Source organism: Hippoglossus hippoglossus, chromosome 6 (assembly GCF_009819705.1).
Source record: "Hippoglossus hippoglossus isolate fHipHip1 chromosome 6, fHipHip1.pri, whole genome shotgun sequence".
In the NCBI taxonomy this organism is placed as follows: Eukaryota; Metazoa; Chordata; class Actinopteri; order Pleuronectiformes; family Pleuronectidae; genus Hippoglossus; species Hippoglossus hippoglossus.
This window is the reverse complement of record NC_047156.1, coordinates 26545777-26561027: the sequence shown is the minus strand read 5'-3', so window position 1 is coordinate 26561027 and position 15251 is coordinate 26545777. Positions and strand designations below refer to the sequence as shown.

At 38.6% G+C, this 15251-nt stretch overlaps 1 protein-coding gene across 2 annotated transcripts; it reads left to right on the top strand.

Annotated features, from left to right (window-relative positions):
* The first annotated feature begins 4281 nt into the window (after positions 1-4281).
* Positions 4282-14143, top strand: LOC117762790 (mixed lineage kinase domain-like protein). 2 transcript variants are annotated; one of them, XM_034587396.1, is made up of 11 exons: positions 4282-4321; positions 5800-6253; positions 6575-6652; positions 7066-7243; positions 8174-8274; positions 8358-8493; positions 9363-9447; positions 9562-9710; positions 11940-11989; positions 13395-13535; positions 13752-14143. In XM_034587396.1, the coding sequence occupies exons 2-11, from the start codon at positions 5806-5808 to the stop codon at positions 13799-13801; spliced, it is 1416 nt and encodes a 471-aa protein (XP_034443287.1). In that variant the 5' UTR covers positions 4282-4321; positions 5800-5805; the 3' UTR covers positions 13802-14143. The 2 variants fall into 2 exon arrangements, with proteins under 2 accessions (XP_034443287.1, XP_034443288.1); XM_034587397.1 differs by having other exon boundaries at positions 4291-4321; positions 5804-6253.
* Positions 14144-15251: the final 1108 nt, after the last annotated feature.

Here is a 15251-nt window from a genome sequence, read left to right as displayed (position 1 = left end):
AAAATTCCTCAACACCCACTATGCTCAACTCCAGCTACCCTCAGGCACATCCTCACTGGTTGTAAAATTAGTCTCTCCCAAGGTAGGTATACGTGGAGACACAACCAGGTACTCAAATGCCTTGCAGCGACAATAGAAACAAAGAGAACTGCCTACTGGTCAGTTGAGGAGGCCCGAGACTTGGGAATTATGGTGGACGTGGGCCAGGGGCTTACAGTCTCATCACATATTGTAACTACCACCCTTACAACAGACCTGATACTCTGGTCCAACACCCTGCGTGTCGTTTACTTCATAGAATTGACAGTATCCTGGGAGGATAATGTTGATGAAGCTAATGAGAGGAAAAGGCTGCGGTATGCAGACATGGCATTTGCCCTGTGGAGGTTGGCTGCAGGGGTTTCATTGCAACTTCCACCATCAGGTTGCTCAAAGATCTGGGGATCCACGGACAAGTCCTGCGCCAGACCATAAAAGAAACATCACACACTGCAGAACTCTGGATCAGGAGGAAAGATCCCAACTTGGCCCCAAGATGCTAGGGACATGCACCCAGATCTGATCCACCTGTGGTGGGCCTGCCTTAGAAGAGGGTGTCTTGTGTTTAAAATCCGAAACTGAAGATATGTCCCTAACATCCGCTGGTGTTCATTAACATCTGATAACATCAACTGGTGGTAGGCAATAATTAGTGCGGCAGAACATACATTACATATTCTCCATCTTGTCCTATGTTCAAAAAGGGAAAGTGTTTAGTTTAAAAAGGCATAGATGTAATGATGTCTGCTCTACTGACTGGGCCACATGGCTTTCATAGTACTGCCATACAAGCCAGTAGCCAGACAGATTTACCTTTTGCCTCAGCGTACCCTCAAGTTTAGCCTGTATCATTGGTAACAAGCCCAAAACACTTGATGGCGCTAAGGTGCAAAGTTATGTCCCCAACATCTGCTGGTGGCCGATAACACCTGCTAACATCTACTGGTAGTTGGTAACTTAATTTCTGCAGAAGACCTTCAAATGTAAAAGGAATATTCAACATCTTGTCCTATATTCTAAAATAACTTCAATAATACTATATAATCCTATAAAGTAAAGTGTGTGTCTTGCCCCAGAAAGCAGCGTGTGTTTACCCTGCTGGTAAAAAATCTGAAAACAAAAATGAAAAAAGATGTAGCTGTAGTTGTAGTTGTATACGTTATTGATTATTGGACAGTGATATTGATAGTTGACATTTGAAAAATGTTGTAATAATAATAATAATAAGAATAATAATAAGAATAGGAATAATAAGAATAATAAGAATAGGAATAAACAGTCGTCTTGAGACATCACATTGGAGTTGGAATTTATCTGATAAGTATTGTTACAGGTTCAATAGATTTTAAAGGGGACATAGCATGCAAATTCCACTTTGTTAGTGCTTCTACACGTTAATGTGGGTATCTGGCATGTCTACCAACCCAAAACCTCTGGGGAAAAAACACTCGCGCATTTTGTTATGGTTCCTCTAAGTCAGAAACGTCATGCTTGAGTGACTGGAATGAGCTTCCTGTGTATTGTGTCGTAACAATACACTGGAAGTCTCCCTAGATGGCCTTGGCCCACCCCCCACCTCATCCCCCCCCAGTTAATATAAATTTATATTGTTTAAAATCAAGGGGGGAGGGGGGAGCTGGCTCATTAGCATTTAAAGGAACAGGCACTCAAAGCAGGTCACTCTGTGGAGGGCTGTTTTATACAGGGTAAAAAGGGTGCTGTTTTAAATGATCCTTGTGGTATTTTGACCAAAGTATGTTACAGACATTTCATTAAGACCCCAAGGAACCATATCAACTTGTGGTAAAATGGGCATGCTATGTCCCCTTTAATGAATAAATTGACTTCTGTCACCAAAGATTTCAAATTGTAAACTTAGTGGCTGGTGGTTTAATGGAGTAGTAGTGTGCAGTAATATCATCTGACGACTTCTTGTTATTCATTTATTTTATTTATTCTATATCTAACCAAGGGCCTGCTCCACAGATCAAGTTCAACAAACCCAGGATATGTTTTTGTTATCCTGCTTCACATACACCTACATCGACCATCATTATAACCTGTGCTACGAAGCTGGTTATCAACTGTCTCAGTTAACTCTGGGTTTTCTTAACTACGAGTGCGTTCACAGGACAGAGGCAGAGTCGTTAATTATGAGCAACATCGTCAGAAGCATGAATAAAATTCTCAAAATTATATGAGAAGAAACGCTGACATCAGCTGGTAGAGTTGATAATAGTGACAAACAAAGTGAATCAATCAATCAAATTTTTTTGTATAGCCTACATTCACAAATAACAATTTGTCTCATAGGGCTTAGCAAGGTGCGACATCCTCTCTCCTTAACCCTCAACTAAGGAAGTAAGGAAAAACTACAAAAAAACATATTAACGGGGAAAAAACGTATACGCTATTCAAGTCACTGAAACATAAAATGTCAATCTCACATCCTGGATTCACAGCGCAAATTAATAAGCAAAAGCCAGTGTGTCACATGTAGAAACAGGTGAGGGCCCAAATGCAGACGCTGTGAGGCACGTGAAATGGCAAGTCATGCAGAAAGGAGAATTTAATAAATCTGACTTACAGTCTTTGGTAGCTGATTGGCGGGCACTGAAACTGGCATGTGGTAAAACCTCGGGAGGAGGAACATGACCGAAACAAACAGGACTGAATGAAACCAAAGTGAACGGAACAGAAATGAAAGGTATATCCATGTAGGTAAACGGGTTATCTGACGGAGGAGAGTGGGGAGCATATTTACCCAAAAGGAGGCAGATATCCTTGAGCTCAGGTGTGACACAACAGGACAGAATCCGACAGGAGCCAGAAAGTCAGACAAAGACAGGAAGTATAAAAAAAGACACAGAAGGATAAGAAGTCAACAGAAATTCAACACAGAGTCCATCAATCAAAAGTCTTTTCAAAAATGTCTTTGTCCTTATTTTAATTTTTCTTGCAGAATGTTTAAAACATTCATACTTCATTATACTCTGTAAACTCTGCAGGAGGAGTTTTTACAATCCGAACATTAATTATGATAATAAATGGATGACTTGAGGCCTATATGTACGCAGAGCATACTTTTGTAAATATACCTGTCTATTCATTATTATTATTTTATACGTTAACAAAATAATTACATGTTCATTTTCACTAGATGATGTACAATTAGTTTCAAAGTTCTCACTCTGTGGCTTTAGGGTGTCACATGAGTCAGAACAGTGCCGCTTTCAGCCTTACTCTCTACCTCACATTTCAGATCTAATTTCTTCATTATAAATAAAGTGACAAATTAGTGCTGCAAATGAAAGAAAATAAAGTCACATTTGACTGAGATGATGATGAGTTGTCTTTTGAGCATGGAAAAATCATTTTGTCACCAAAATGATTTCCCCCTCTCTCTGACGACAGTCTGCAGAATTGTGTGAGATTTTTTTTGGTCATTGAAAAACAAAATTTACTGAGGTAAATGAAAGAAAAGTGTCAGTATTTAGTGATGTCCAATGTCAAATTTATGCCAAATATATGTCAGAAATTTGGATATAGAAAGATGATGTTTGTCCCTCAGCCATAAAATGCTACTTGTTGCGTCCAAACAGACAATGTCTTTCTAGCATCTCTTATTGAATAGGGTGAGTTGTCTTTGACCGCAGCCTCACACTTTTGGGTGCAATAATATCTTCTGTTTAACTGCTCCCTCAGACTGGTGCTCTTCCTGCAGCATTAACTTTAAGCCAACAATGTAGCCGTTGCTCCATTCAATTGTTTTTATAACACCAGTTGTGGGTGTCACCTGGATTCGGCATCCAGATTCACAATCTAAAAAATAGGGTGCCCACTCTGACAAGGTTGATGGACATATATCACTGACATGACGTGCCAATGTGGAATAGAAAAAGGATCAATCAGTTTGGTCTTGAGGACCCCCGGTACTAATACACCCTCTGACCCTGAAAACAGCTGGCCTGACAGATCATCAATAAAACAGCAAGTCACAAAGCATCCAGACCTGATCTGCTCTGCACCTCCATCACCTTGCAGTGAGTTATGCTTCTGCTTCAACCAACAGGTTAATAAATCCAGGATGTGTCAGAGCAGAGGTGCATGAGCAAAACCCAGAGGGGGGAAGGACTACAACTGTCACAGAGGAAGAGGAAGTTGTGAGCAGCAGAGGGAGGACTCGAAGTCTGCAGAGACAGTTTCATTTTCTCCCAGCACTCAAACAAAAGACACTTTACCTGGGTAGAGACAGTCAGCTTTCATTGACTTCCACTCACAGGTAAGTCATCTTTTTGTTTTGGTTGTCCCTGCTGACAGCTCCCTATGGCGCTTTACTCTTTAAGAAGGTTTTGCTGACGACGCATTGGGCGAAAAACCTGAGAATATTGAATATTGAGACCAATTCTCCCAGTTTATAAATTGATCAATACACAGCTGTAATCTATAGACATCTCATGACACCAACAGGGTAAGAAAGGGTAATAACAACAAAACGTACTGCAGGAAAAAAAAATTGTATTAAACAAGTATAACATGTAGAGTGTATCATTCATGTCAAGTACAAAATACTTAATATGGTTTATTGAATTTAAATAAAACAGCATTAGCTTGGTATTTTACAGAATTTTTAATCTTCTCTTGATGTCGAGGATTGATTATATCATCCACTGCACTTTAGTGGTTGGGACCATAATCTATATGCCCTGCTTCTGTCAGGGTGGCCCATCATTTATGTCCGCACTCTAAACTGTAGTTCAATAATGATTTAAACTTTATGAATAAACCATCAACATCATAGCCCATGGCGCTTTCATACACATACAGACCAGTTCGTGTTGAATTCAGATGTGTGGTACGTTGGTAATGTTAAGACTATATGTCCAGAGACCTGCAGCATTAAATCTGTCTGAAAAAAAAGGAAATCAACACTCAGTCACGTCAGGAAAGTTTCAGTTCCTGCTGTGGTTCATTCTGTGTTTCGTTGTGTGGACCAAACAGCAGGACATGACATTTTATTCCATCAGCGAAATGCCATAAATAGATCCAAACCCAAAAAGTGGTAGGCTGTGTCTCAACTTTTGACTTCCCATACTCCATTTGTGACTTTCAGCTCCAAGCCCATTGGTTCCTATGGAAGTAAAACAAATGGACACAACTTATAGTGTTATTTAACAGAAAAGATTCAGTAATTTGATTAAACAGGTGGTTGCTGTAGTTTTTTTGAAACATCACTAAAATGTTCTTTGTTGGGAACTATTTTCAGTGGCAGATGAATCCATATTTTCGACAGTAACCACAGCCCTTCTCAGTTTCCCTTACCAGTCTAACACAGCAAGTTCAGCATCTTCATTCTTTTACCCCAAAGTCAAAAAGCTGTGCCAATGTCCAATCACCTCTTTTCGTCTTCTTAAATTAGGATACTAATCAGTTTGTCCTAATCCAGTTGGCCTGGTCTGGCTTGACGAGGTAGTGTTGTTCGGAGGGAGAATTGTAACCTCTTGTATTGTAAAAACAAAGAAGTTCTTGGCAAGTGAACATCATCACTATCTACTTCTGGCAACAAGCCACAGCAGCAGAGAAAGTTTTTTTAAATCAGGCTTGCTCGGGGAATTGAAAATGAACTCACTTTGCTTCAGGTTACATCAGTTCAGGAAACTGTAGATTACTTAATCTTACTAGTTATAAGTTAATTTGCATGCATCTCTGATTTATTTTTTGTCATTGGCATAATGTAACTTCCTCTCACTCTCTCTCTAGCTGATTATGGACTTTATAGATCCCATCCTGTCCATTGCCTCAGAGATCTACACCCTGGTTGAGACTGTGAAGGCCAACAAGAAACGCTGCCACCGTGTGTCTCACCGAGTCAAAGCCCTGGAGGAGCTGGTGAGGTCCATCAAAAAGAGGGACACGGTTCAAGCCGCTGCTGATGTGGGAAAAGCCCTCGAGGAACTCTCCATCACTCTGAAATCAGCACAGCAGCTCATCCAGAAGTACACATTGGCCAACTTGATGGAGCGCATCCTGAAATCCAGCAGCCACGGAGACGAATTCAACAGTGTGAATGAACGCCTAAATGATGCCTTCCAGTGGCTGTCTGGCGCTCTGCAGGTGGAGCAGGGGAACGCGGTGTACCGCGTGTTTGAACTGACCTCCAGAGTGAAAGCAGATGAGGTCGATGGGAAGGAGGACGATGCAGAGCTCAAGAAATGTGAGGGAACCTGATTTTGACTTAGCTTTTGTAGCTTGTAATTCCTCTATGTCCTGAACGAAACACCCTCATGACAGAATTCTGTTGGTGTTGCACATTGACCCAAGCCACAAAATGTATTCAAACAGATATTGTCTTGACCAAGATTGGATTTTCATCAAGTTTTGGAAAATCAGACTTGTCTTATTTGAACACTTATTATGGCTGGAAGTATAATGTGCTTAGACTTTCTAAATTGACATTGTGATACTATAGAGAAGATGGTTTAATGATGTTGAAGGTCTCGTTGCCTTTGTGTCATCAGTGTCATTTCTTCCTCAGTGCTGCTGGAGTACATGAAGAACCAGGAAGACAAAATGGATGCCATGCGAAGAGATGTGGGAAAGATTGTGGAGCTATGTGAGTACACCAGATCACCATTTTCTAGATTAGTATTTTATTGCATATAGTGCTACATGCATCGACCCCTAACACTCATGGGCTCACTATCCAAATGTTTGACTTAGGACATGGACACAAACGCCACTCCAAATTCATTATTGTGTAGTTCTGGAATGGCTGGATGTGGAGATAAGCAGCTGTTTGCTAAGTTGGTGATGATATGTCAGTGTTATGTTCAATACTTGTTTATGATGACAGAAAATCCGACTTCACAGGTCTAATGGACATTTTGAGATGTGACATAGCTGTTACCAGGATGACAGATGACAGACTCAAATGTTTCTGGTCTCTCTTGAGATGATGTGTGTTATGATTTGAGTGCTATACAAAAAAATTTGAATTGAATTGAATTGAATTGTGCATTTTCACAGTGAATAAGCCCAGCAAGACCGATGTGGAAATCCGAATGATCAAACCAGAAGAACTGGAGTACCATTTTCCCAAGAGGCCCTTCATGGAGACATTGACCTCAGAGCTCTACAAAGGACAGTATAATGGATTCACAGTGGTCATCAAGAGATATACGGACCCTGTGAAAGCCAGTCCAAGGTCAGTGCTCCACTGCAGAAGGATACTGAATGAAAAGACAAGAAAGCAGTTCTAACTGACCAGACAACACAACCAGTGTAATTTTATTTTAAACTATTATGAGTTTGGCCAATTTAAAGTATGAAGTTGTTTTTTACAGTCCTTGAGGCTGCAGGTTTAAACTGATATAATCAACATTTTCATAAATCAATTAAAAGGCAAACTGCAAGAGGGTTCACTCCTCACCAGGGTTTTTGGTTGTTGGTGGGTCTAATTATGGAAGGTGTTGCAAACTGCAAACAATGTTAAGCTCTCAAATTTCTACCCCACCTAATAAACATTTTTTTGTTGAACTAATGTACTTGAAAATTATATAGAAACACGACTACTGTCCCCCGAAACAACACAGTCCTGGAGAAATATAATTTCAGCACTTCAGGTAGATGAAATCAGTGTGTGATTAACACCAGTATATTGATGACCATGAGTCAGAGGATATTAAAGGGTATAGGTTGACAATTAGTCTGTATTAAAACATGTGTCAGGTAATCATTTCTTCTATATTGGGCCTTTAGCAATCCCTACTTCATGCATTTACAATGTAAGGGATGATGATCAACATCCACAAAATACAAAAATGTTCCTCAGAGTTTATCTGAATCTTGTATGAAGTGGCAGTTGACTCCAATGTTACAGTCTTTTCTGTGCAAAATTCCTTCTTTTGTTTACTTTTGTTCTGTTTTGCGACATCTCTGTGGGAATAAGAAGGATTTTTATACAAATGACACTGTATCTTTGGATGCAACTGACCATCAAGCAATAAGAAGTTAATTAGAAATGAACTAATTAAAGGAGTTAATGATGGTCGGTTGGCCAGAAAACTCAGTCCTGCATGAGTTTTACCATAGCCTGTTGTATTGTATCAATCTAAACATTTTCTCTAAAATGTAGGGAGGTACAGTCTGTTTTCAAGAAGGAAGTTGAAACCATGAGACGTTTTGAGTCGCCCAACATCCTGCGAATGTTTGGCATCTGTGTCCAGGATGAGGACGGTGAGTAGGAGTGAGGATGAAAATCACAAACGATCCATTCAAATTAAACCTTTAGAATTCAAACAATGTGTATATTCGCCTAGGACCCAGCCCTCAGTTCCTGATTGTCATGGAGTACTGTGAGAAGGGGAGTCTCCGACAGGTTCTGGATTCTGGCTCTAAACTGTCCTGGACCAGAAAAGTTCGTATGTGTCTGGACGCAGCACAAGGACTCTACCGGTCAGTAAACGTATTCCTTTTGTGTTTTATTTACTGACAAATTTGTATGTGCAAGGTGTGCAAGGAAATATTGAACAGAGAAATAAGCAGGGTGGGGGGGTGGGGGGGGGGGGGGGATATTTATTTGAGCAGGTGAGTTTAAAAAGCAAAATGCCATTTTGTTTGGTTTTGAATATGTGCCCTTTAAAATTGGCATTAGGATAAAATCATCTGTCAAGGTTTATTTAATCTTCCAACATGATATTGATTAATATTGTGAAATACGAAATGATCTTGAAAATCAATTTTCTCTAATTCAGTTGATTGAATCACTGACATGATACAGTTTGTACTTTATCGCATTATTTCATAGTGACATAAAGGATATCTGCTCAGTGATTCACTCATAAATTTGTATTGTCTAAATTAAAATGATTGTATTGTCTTAAATAATAATAAGACATTATTATCTAAAATAGGTCAATTGAAGAATTTGACAAGTTTTTGTGTTAATCCTAATATTATCTCTACCAAACAGAATAAAGTTTCAACAACCCAAGGTAAAGGGATCTTTAAAAGGCCACATGGAGGCGCTAGTCACACCAAAAATGTATAGCGTGTTCTTTGACAAATGGTCAAACGGAGAAACATGAGAAAACATTGTTTGATATTAAAATAGATCATTGTAAATTGGCTGACTGAGCAGTCAGCCTAAACAGCTGCTGACTGAATATATGTGCCATTCAACCAAAACAATGAGGAAAGACGCCCCAGACAGAGCTGCAGAGTTGGTGAGAATTATTTGTGGACTTAGAAAACAAATACAACCTTCCATAATTTTAAGTTCATCATTGTGATACAATTATTTGAGTATTTCTTTCTCTTTTAAGATTGCACCAAACTGAAGAAAAAAGTAAGGTTCATGGATGTATCAACAGCAGCAAGTTCATGGTGGCTGAAGGCTACAGGGTCAAGGTAGTGAAAGCAGAGTATGCCGGTTTGGCTTCAATCCATCTGAATTGTGGCAGTTGAGGTGTTGAGGCCAGTGAATAATATCTTGATATTTTATTTAATTTGATTGTTTTTCAGCTGGGAGGTTTTGAACTGGCAAAAACAGAGACGTCACTGAGAAAGCCAACAAAGGACAAAAAGAGCGAGATCGGGTCCCTGTGTTACTCTTCTCCTCAGACGCTCAAAGACATCAACCACGACTACAACAAAGAGTGTGAGATGTACAGGTCAGAAACCACCCACAGATTAACCAACCGCTGCGTTACACCTTCAGCACATAGGCTTAATAACAGTGGTGACAGAGGGATATCCAAGGGTGGTACAAATATTTTCTGTTTTATCATAGGGGTGAATTCAGGTAATCTGGGACATCTAAACTTCAGTCTGTTTATATCCTGTTCGAACAAAATCTAGTCAATAGGACTTTAACTATAGGTTAGCATGGATATCATGTGACTAAAATCACATGACTTCATGAGGTTGATGTCACAGAGACGGGCGGGGCAAGTGTCACTCAGAAGCTCTCCCTTGGAATTGCATGACAGTGTCAATGTCAGGATTCTGAGAAGATTAATGTTAAGGATATCAATCTTTTATAAATAAATAATGTTCCTAAATGTTATCAAATTATGTTTGTGATGTATTCAACAAACGCACTGAGTTGTAGAAAGTAATTTTTTTTCCAAACATTTGTTAGCTGTCCCACTTTATCAATCATGATTGATAAAGTGGGACAGTATGCTTTGGATAATCTGGGACATTGAAGTTCTCACAATGGGGGAAATATACATTTAGTGACTTCCTGAAGTAAATACAGATAAACTAAAGAGATGTAGCATATGATCTTCACTTGTCAGACAGGAGTTAATGGTAAATGCAGTCGGTCCCTATCTATTTAAACTGATTGTCTGGTTAGCTAACCAGCACATAATAAGTTAACTCTCCAGGAAAAAGATGATCCAAAAGAAGAGGTCTGTGTGGTCGGCAGCCATTGTTGTTACGAAACATGTGGAGAAGACAATGGGCTGATCAATGCTGATGGTCTCTCACCTGTTTGTTCCCTGAATAGAAGGCAAATTACTGAATAAATAATCTGTTATTGTTATTGTTTTAAATGAATATTAAAGTTTCTTAATTTAAGATGTTAATGTTAAGGGCTCTTTATGAAAACAAATGACTTGTATGTCAATATGAATTAATGACATTTCTTTGAATAATATACATTTTCTTATTCAGCTTTCTGTCCTTTTTGCATAATGCTTTTTTTTTATATTGGTAATGTTGAGCTTGGCATGCTTGGCAAGGTGATTTAGGTTCTTTTAAAACCCTAATACAAGTGTTCCAGATTCCAAAGTGACCTGTCAAATTCAGGCAGATCTTTCTTTCTTTTGGCACAAAGAACACTGAAAGCTGTGTCATGTCTCATCTATGATATCTCCATTCTTTCTTCTGGTGTGGTAAGAAAACATCTTAAGGATTACAGAAATGTGTAATATATTGATCTAATGTGTAAAACAGATATCGGAATAAGTCGCAGAAGACAAAATTGAAACAAATGTCCCAGATCACCCGAATTCACCCTACATATTTTAAAAACAATTCAACACATTATGAGGCAACATTTTCTTCAACTGCATTGTTAAATCTACAAGCATATCCAATCTGAACAAAGCTGGTGTGTAAATGCTCATTGATATTTACTCTGAAATTAATCATTCATTAACAGTTCCATATGTTAATAAATCCTAAATTCAGGATTGTAACTTTCTCGCATTCAGGCATTTTTATTACCAAAAAGTAATTAAAGGTGCTATATGTTAGTATGTTTGCTCGTGCTAGCTAATACTAGCAATAACAGCTCTTTAGATACAAATCTAGCAGAAAGATTTACAGTTCAAAGTGGTGCAAAGTAATGTCAGTGTTATTTTGCTTCTGCTTCAACCATGTCTTTGCTTCTATTGAAGCTAGCTTGCTAAACAGCTAGCCCCAACCAGTCATCCCGATACCTTGTCACTCGGGACGTACAAGGAGCACTTTTTAGGTAATTGGTAAAGGGACTTTTTTTTTTATATCATTCAAAGTCTCCAGTTATCTAAGTATTCAAATAAGTTTCTGCTACTAAAGCACCTTTGGTCCACATGTCACCGCAGGTGTTTTCCAGAAGGTTTTATGGTCAAATAAATAAAAGGGTTAAAAAAGGAAAGTTGTCCTGCCAGAGGATAAACACTAACCTTGCAACCCAAACTGTCTTCAGATTTATAGATTATGCTAAGTCTTAGTTTAAGATGATTTATAAACCGCTAATTAAGCCATCAATTGCAACTTTATTGTGGTTAATTTACTAGGAGGTGCTACTGATTGTGTTCATACAGGCAGCTGCTCAGTATTACCCCTGCCTCATACTGTCAATGAACCATTGATAAACAACTCAATTCATGGAGAATGTTGTCTTTCAGCTTTGGTATCGTCCTGTGGGAAATTGCAACTCGCAGGAAACCTTTTGAAGGTGTGTATGTGTGGATTAGCCATCGATATCCCACTCTGACCCTAAATGTAGTTTTGCAACTCAGATATTCACTTCCTTTAGTTAAGAAAGTCAGCTGCTAAAAGTTGAATAAGTTTGATTCCTTTTTCACTGTGTTTATTACAATAGCATCCAATTATCTGCCAGCAACTTGTTTCCTGTTAAGATCTACAGTGTCAAGTTTTTTTTTGTGCAAGATATCATTGTATTCTGTTTGATAGTCACTTGTTGTCACTGAAGCTGCAGACCAGTCAGCAAGATGAGCTTCAGATACAAACAAATAATTCTTAGTGTTACATTTCTATAAACCACCCTTCACCACTCCAAGACTTTAATTACACAAAAGTCAAATCCCACTTTGAAATTTGAAAGTGGATTGTAGCTTTTAGGAAGAATTGGAGTGTGTGATTGTGTAAATCATGTAAATTATGTCTCCACAGTGCATTGTCATCAATATAGATATAAAGTTCCTCAGTGTGCTACTGCAATATTATATATGTTGCTGTCATGTTAAGTGTTATTTATTTGTTAGTTTAGATAACATGCAGATTAACAGTCATATAGTTAGTTAGAGCCTAGGTCTCACTAAATGTTTTTCAGCCCAAATGGTCAGTCAGTTCACAAAAGTTCAAGATTAATGCTTAATCAGCAGTCGCCGATGGCCAAGTGGGAACTCTTCAAAGATGTGACTAGAGAGGCTCGCGTTGCAAACTCCAATCAGATTGTTAGAAATGTAGTCCAGCCTGCTGGAAATGGTTGTTAAAGCGCTGAGTTGGAAATAGATATAATTTATGAGTAAATAGCAGTAGTGCTAATAATGAGCCTTGAGGGATCTTTATCAATTATTTAGGTATTTGATTTGACATCTACAATTGAAACCATCAGACAGATATGAGTTGAACCAAAACCCACAGAAAGCAGATCATTTACCAAAATGTTGCCGTCAAGAGAAAGAAAGCATTGGACAGAAGAAGAAAGGATCCAAAATGGCAGCACAGTGCTGCTTTTGTCAGGCGAGTTAACAATGTCACGTTGTAACAGTAACTGCAGCAATTACAGTGGTACAAGCAGGTGTAAAGCCTGACTGCTTGTCGCATAAAGAGAATAAATGCATTGTGGGTCATTTATGTGTAGCCTGTTTGCAGCCGACAAAAAAATCAATAGAGAAAACAGAATAAACTGATAGAGCTTGAATTCTACTAAATAAACAAGGCTAGATAATAACTTAGTACATGTATACCTATAACCTAGGAGTGTGTATGGGTACGTGAAACTGAAGATTGTACTGTGAGTTTATTTTCTGATACCAAACATGAATTTGGCATCTCACTCACTCAATCAATGGCTCGCTCACTCACACACTCACTTGTGGTCTTGCTTCTTGCAGGATGTTCAACAAAGGAAATCTATCAGAAAGTGTACGAAGAGAAATTTAAAGAACCTCTTCCTGACGACTGTCCTGACGCACTGGTACAGCTGATCAACGCCTGCCGGGACTATGATAGCTTCCAGAGACCATCTGCAGGAGGTAAATTAGTCACTGTCCTCACCTCATGTACTGCCGTCATGAGGTTGGCAGGTATTTAGATAGGAGTGAAGTAGGTTTCAGATAATGATTTGAGACATTTGGTGTTTGTGGGGATGAAAGTAACATAATTTAAAACCCTCACAAAAAACAGCTTACACTGTTAGAAAGCATCTAAAATAATAGTAATAACACTGTGATGATCTTTTTCTTCTACAGTGATATTGGACAAACTGCGGAGCTTGTTGACACAGATGGAGGCGGAATAAAACTCTCATCATCATCAGCGTCTCAGGCCGATCAGAAACAAGTGTTAAGTCAATGTAATATGCGAAAAACTTAAAGATAAATCACCAAAAGGTTTACAAGGAACTAAAAGCTACAAGTTACTGTGACCAGGGGCTGACTTTACAGGGGGTTGGTGGATGGGGGTAACAGAGAGTTGTCAAACATAACCATATAATATAATAGGATATAAATATACATAAGTTTTGATAGATTGAATCCCCCTCTCATATGCCTCTCGCACACACACACTAACACACGTTTGTACTTCTATCTTAGTGAGGAGACTCATTGACCAAATACATTCCCTAGCCCCTTACCCTACCCTTAACCATCCAAACTAAATGCCTAACCCTAATCTAAACCTAACCCTAACCCTAACCCTAAAACCAAATCTTAACCTTCAAACAGCCCTTTGAAAAAGTGAGGACTGGTCAAAATGTCCTCACTTTCCAAAAATGTCCTCACTCTGTTGGGTCTATGATTAAAATGGTCCTCACAAAGATACAGGACACACACACACCTTGTTGATTGAGTAATGCTCAGTGGTGGCTGATCTCCAGTAAGTCTCTATTTAAAACAAAGGATTTGTCAGACATTTTGCTTTAATTATACTGCCTAAATAGAATAACACATATTCTCAATTCTAACCAGACCACATCTTGTTTGCTGTTGTACCTCACGGTCAAATCTTGTGCAGTAGGTCAATCCACAATGAAAATGTTCAGAACTCAACCGATTTTTCAGTATTTTTGTTCAATGATACATACACTATGCTTGGTTGCATTCACTACAGGTTTTCATTTGAAAATATTGATCTTTTTTTTTAGATTAAATGTAGTAATATATTTAAGATTAACTTTCCCAAAGTAAAACAAATAACATTTTAATAAGACATATTATTAGGTTTGGTTCAGTTAATAGCTGTTGCTTTTATAGTACTCTACTGTATATAAAGGCTACTGGTCTGATAAGTGGCTGGATGTCAAAACTAGCTTCCAGGGACAATAACCTGCTGCTGCCACAGGTGGGCAGTAAATTACAAAATGAATGCAAACAGAAAACATCAGATCCTTTATGAGACAGACCACTATTCTGAGATCAGACTATGAGTCAGCCACAACATGGAAGAAGATAATAACAAGACTAATTAAGGCCTATATAAATTAATCAATTCCTTAATTCTTTTTACTGTTCTTACACTTCACAGTAAGCAGTGACATAGACAACAATCATGGTAGCACTTTTGTTCACTGTTCACTGTTGTTAATGCAAATCATTTGTTGTACTTTAACAATAAAAGGCTGCGTTGCTGACACCATCTGCGCTGTGTTGCTTCCCTTCCTCCTCGACAAAAACTGGGTTGTAACATATACATATTATATATGCTTTACTTTTCTTTAATGATGCTTCCATCCTCCGTTGAGGAATAGA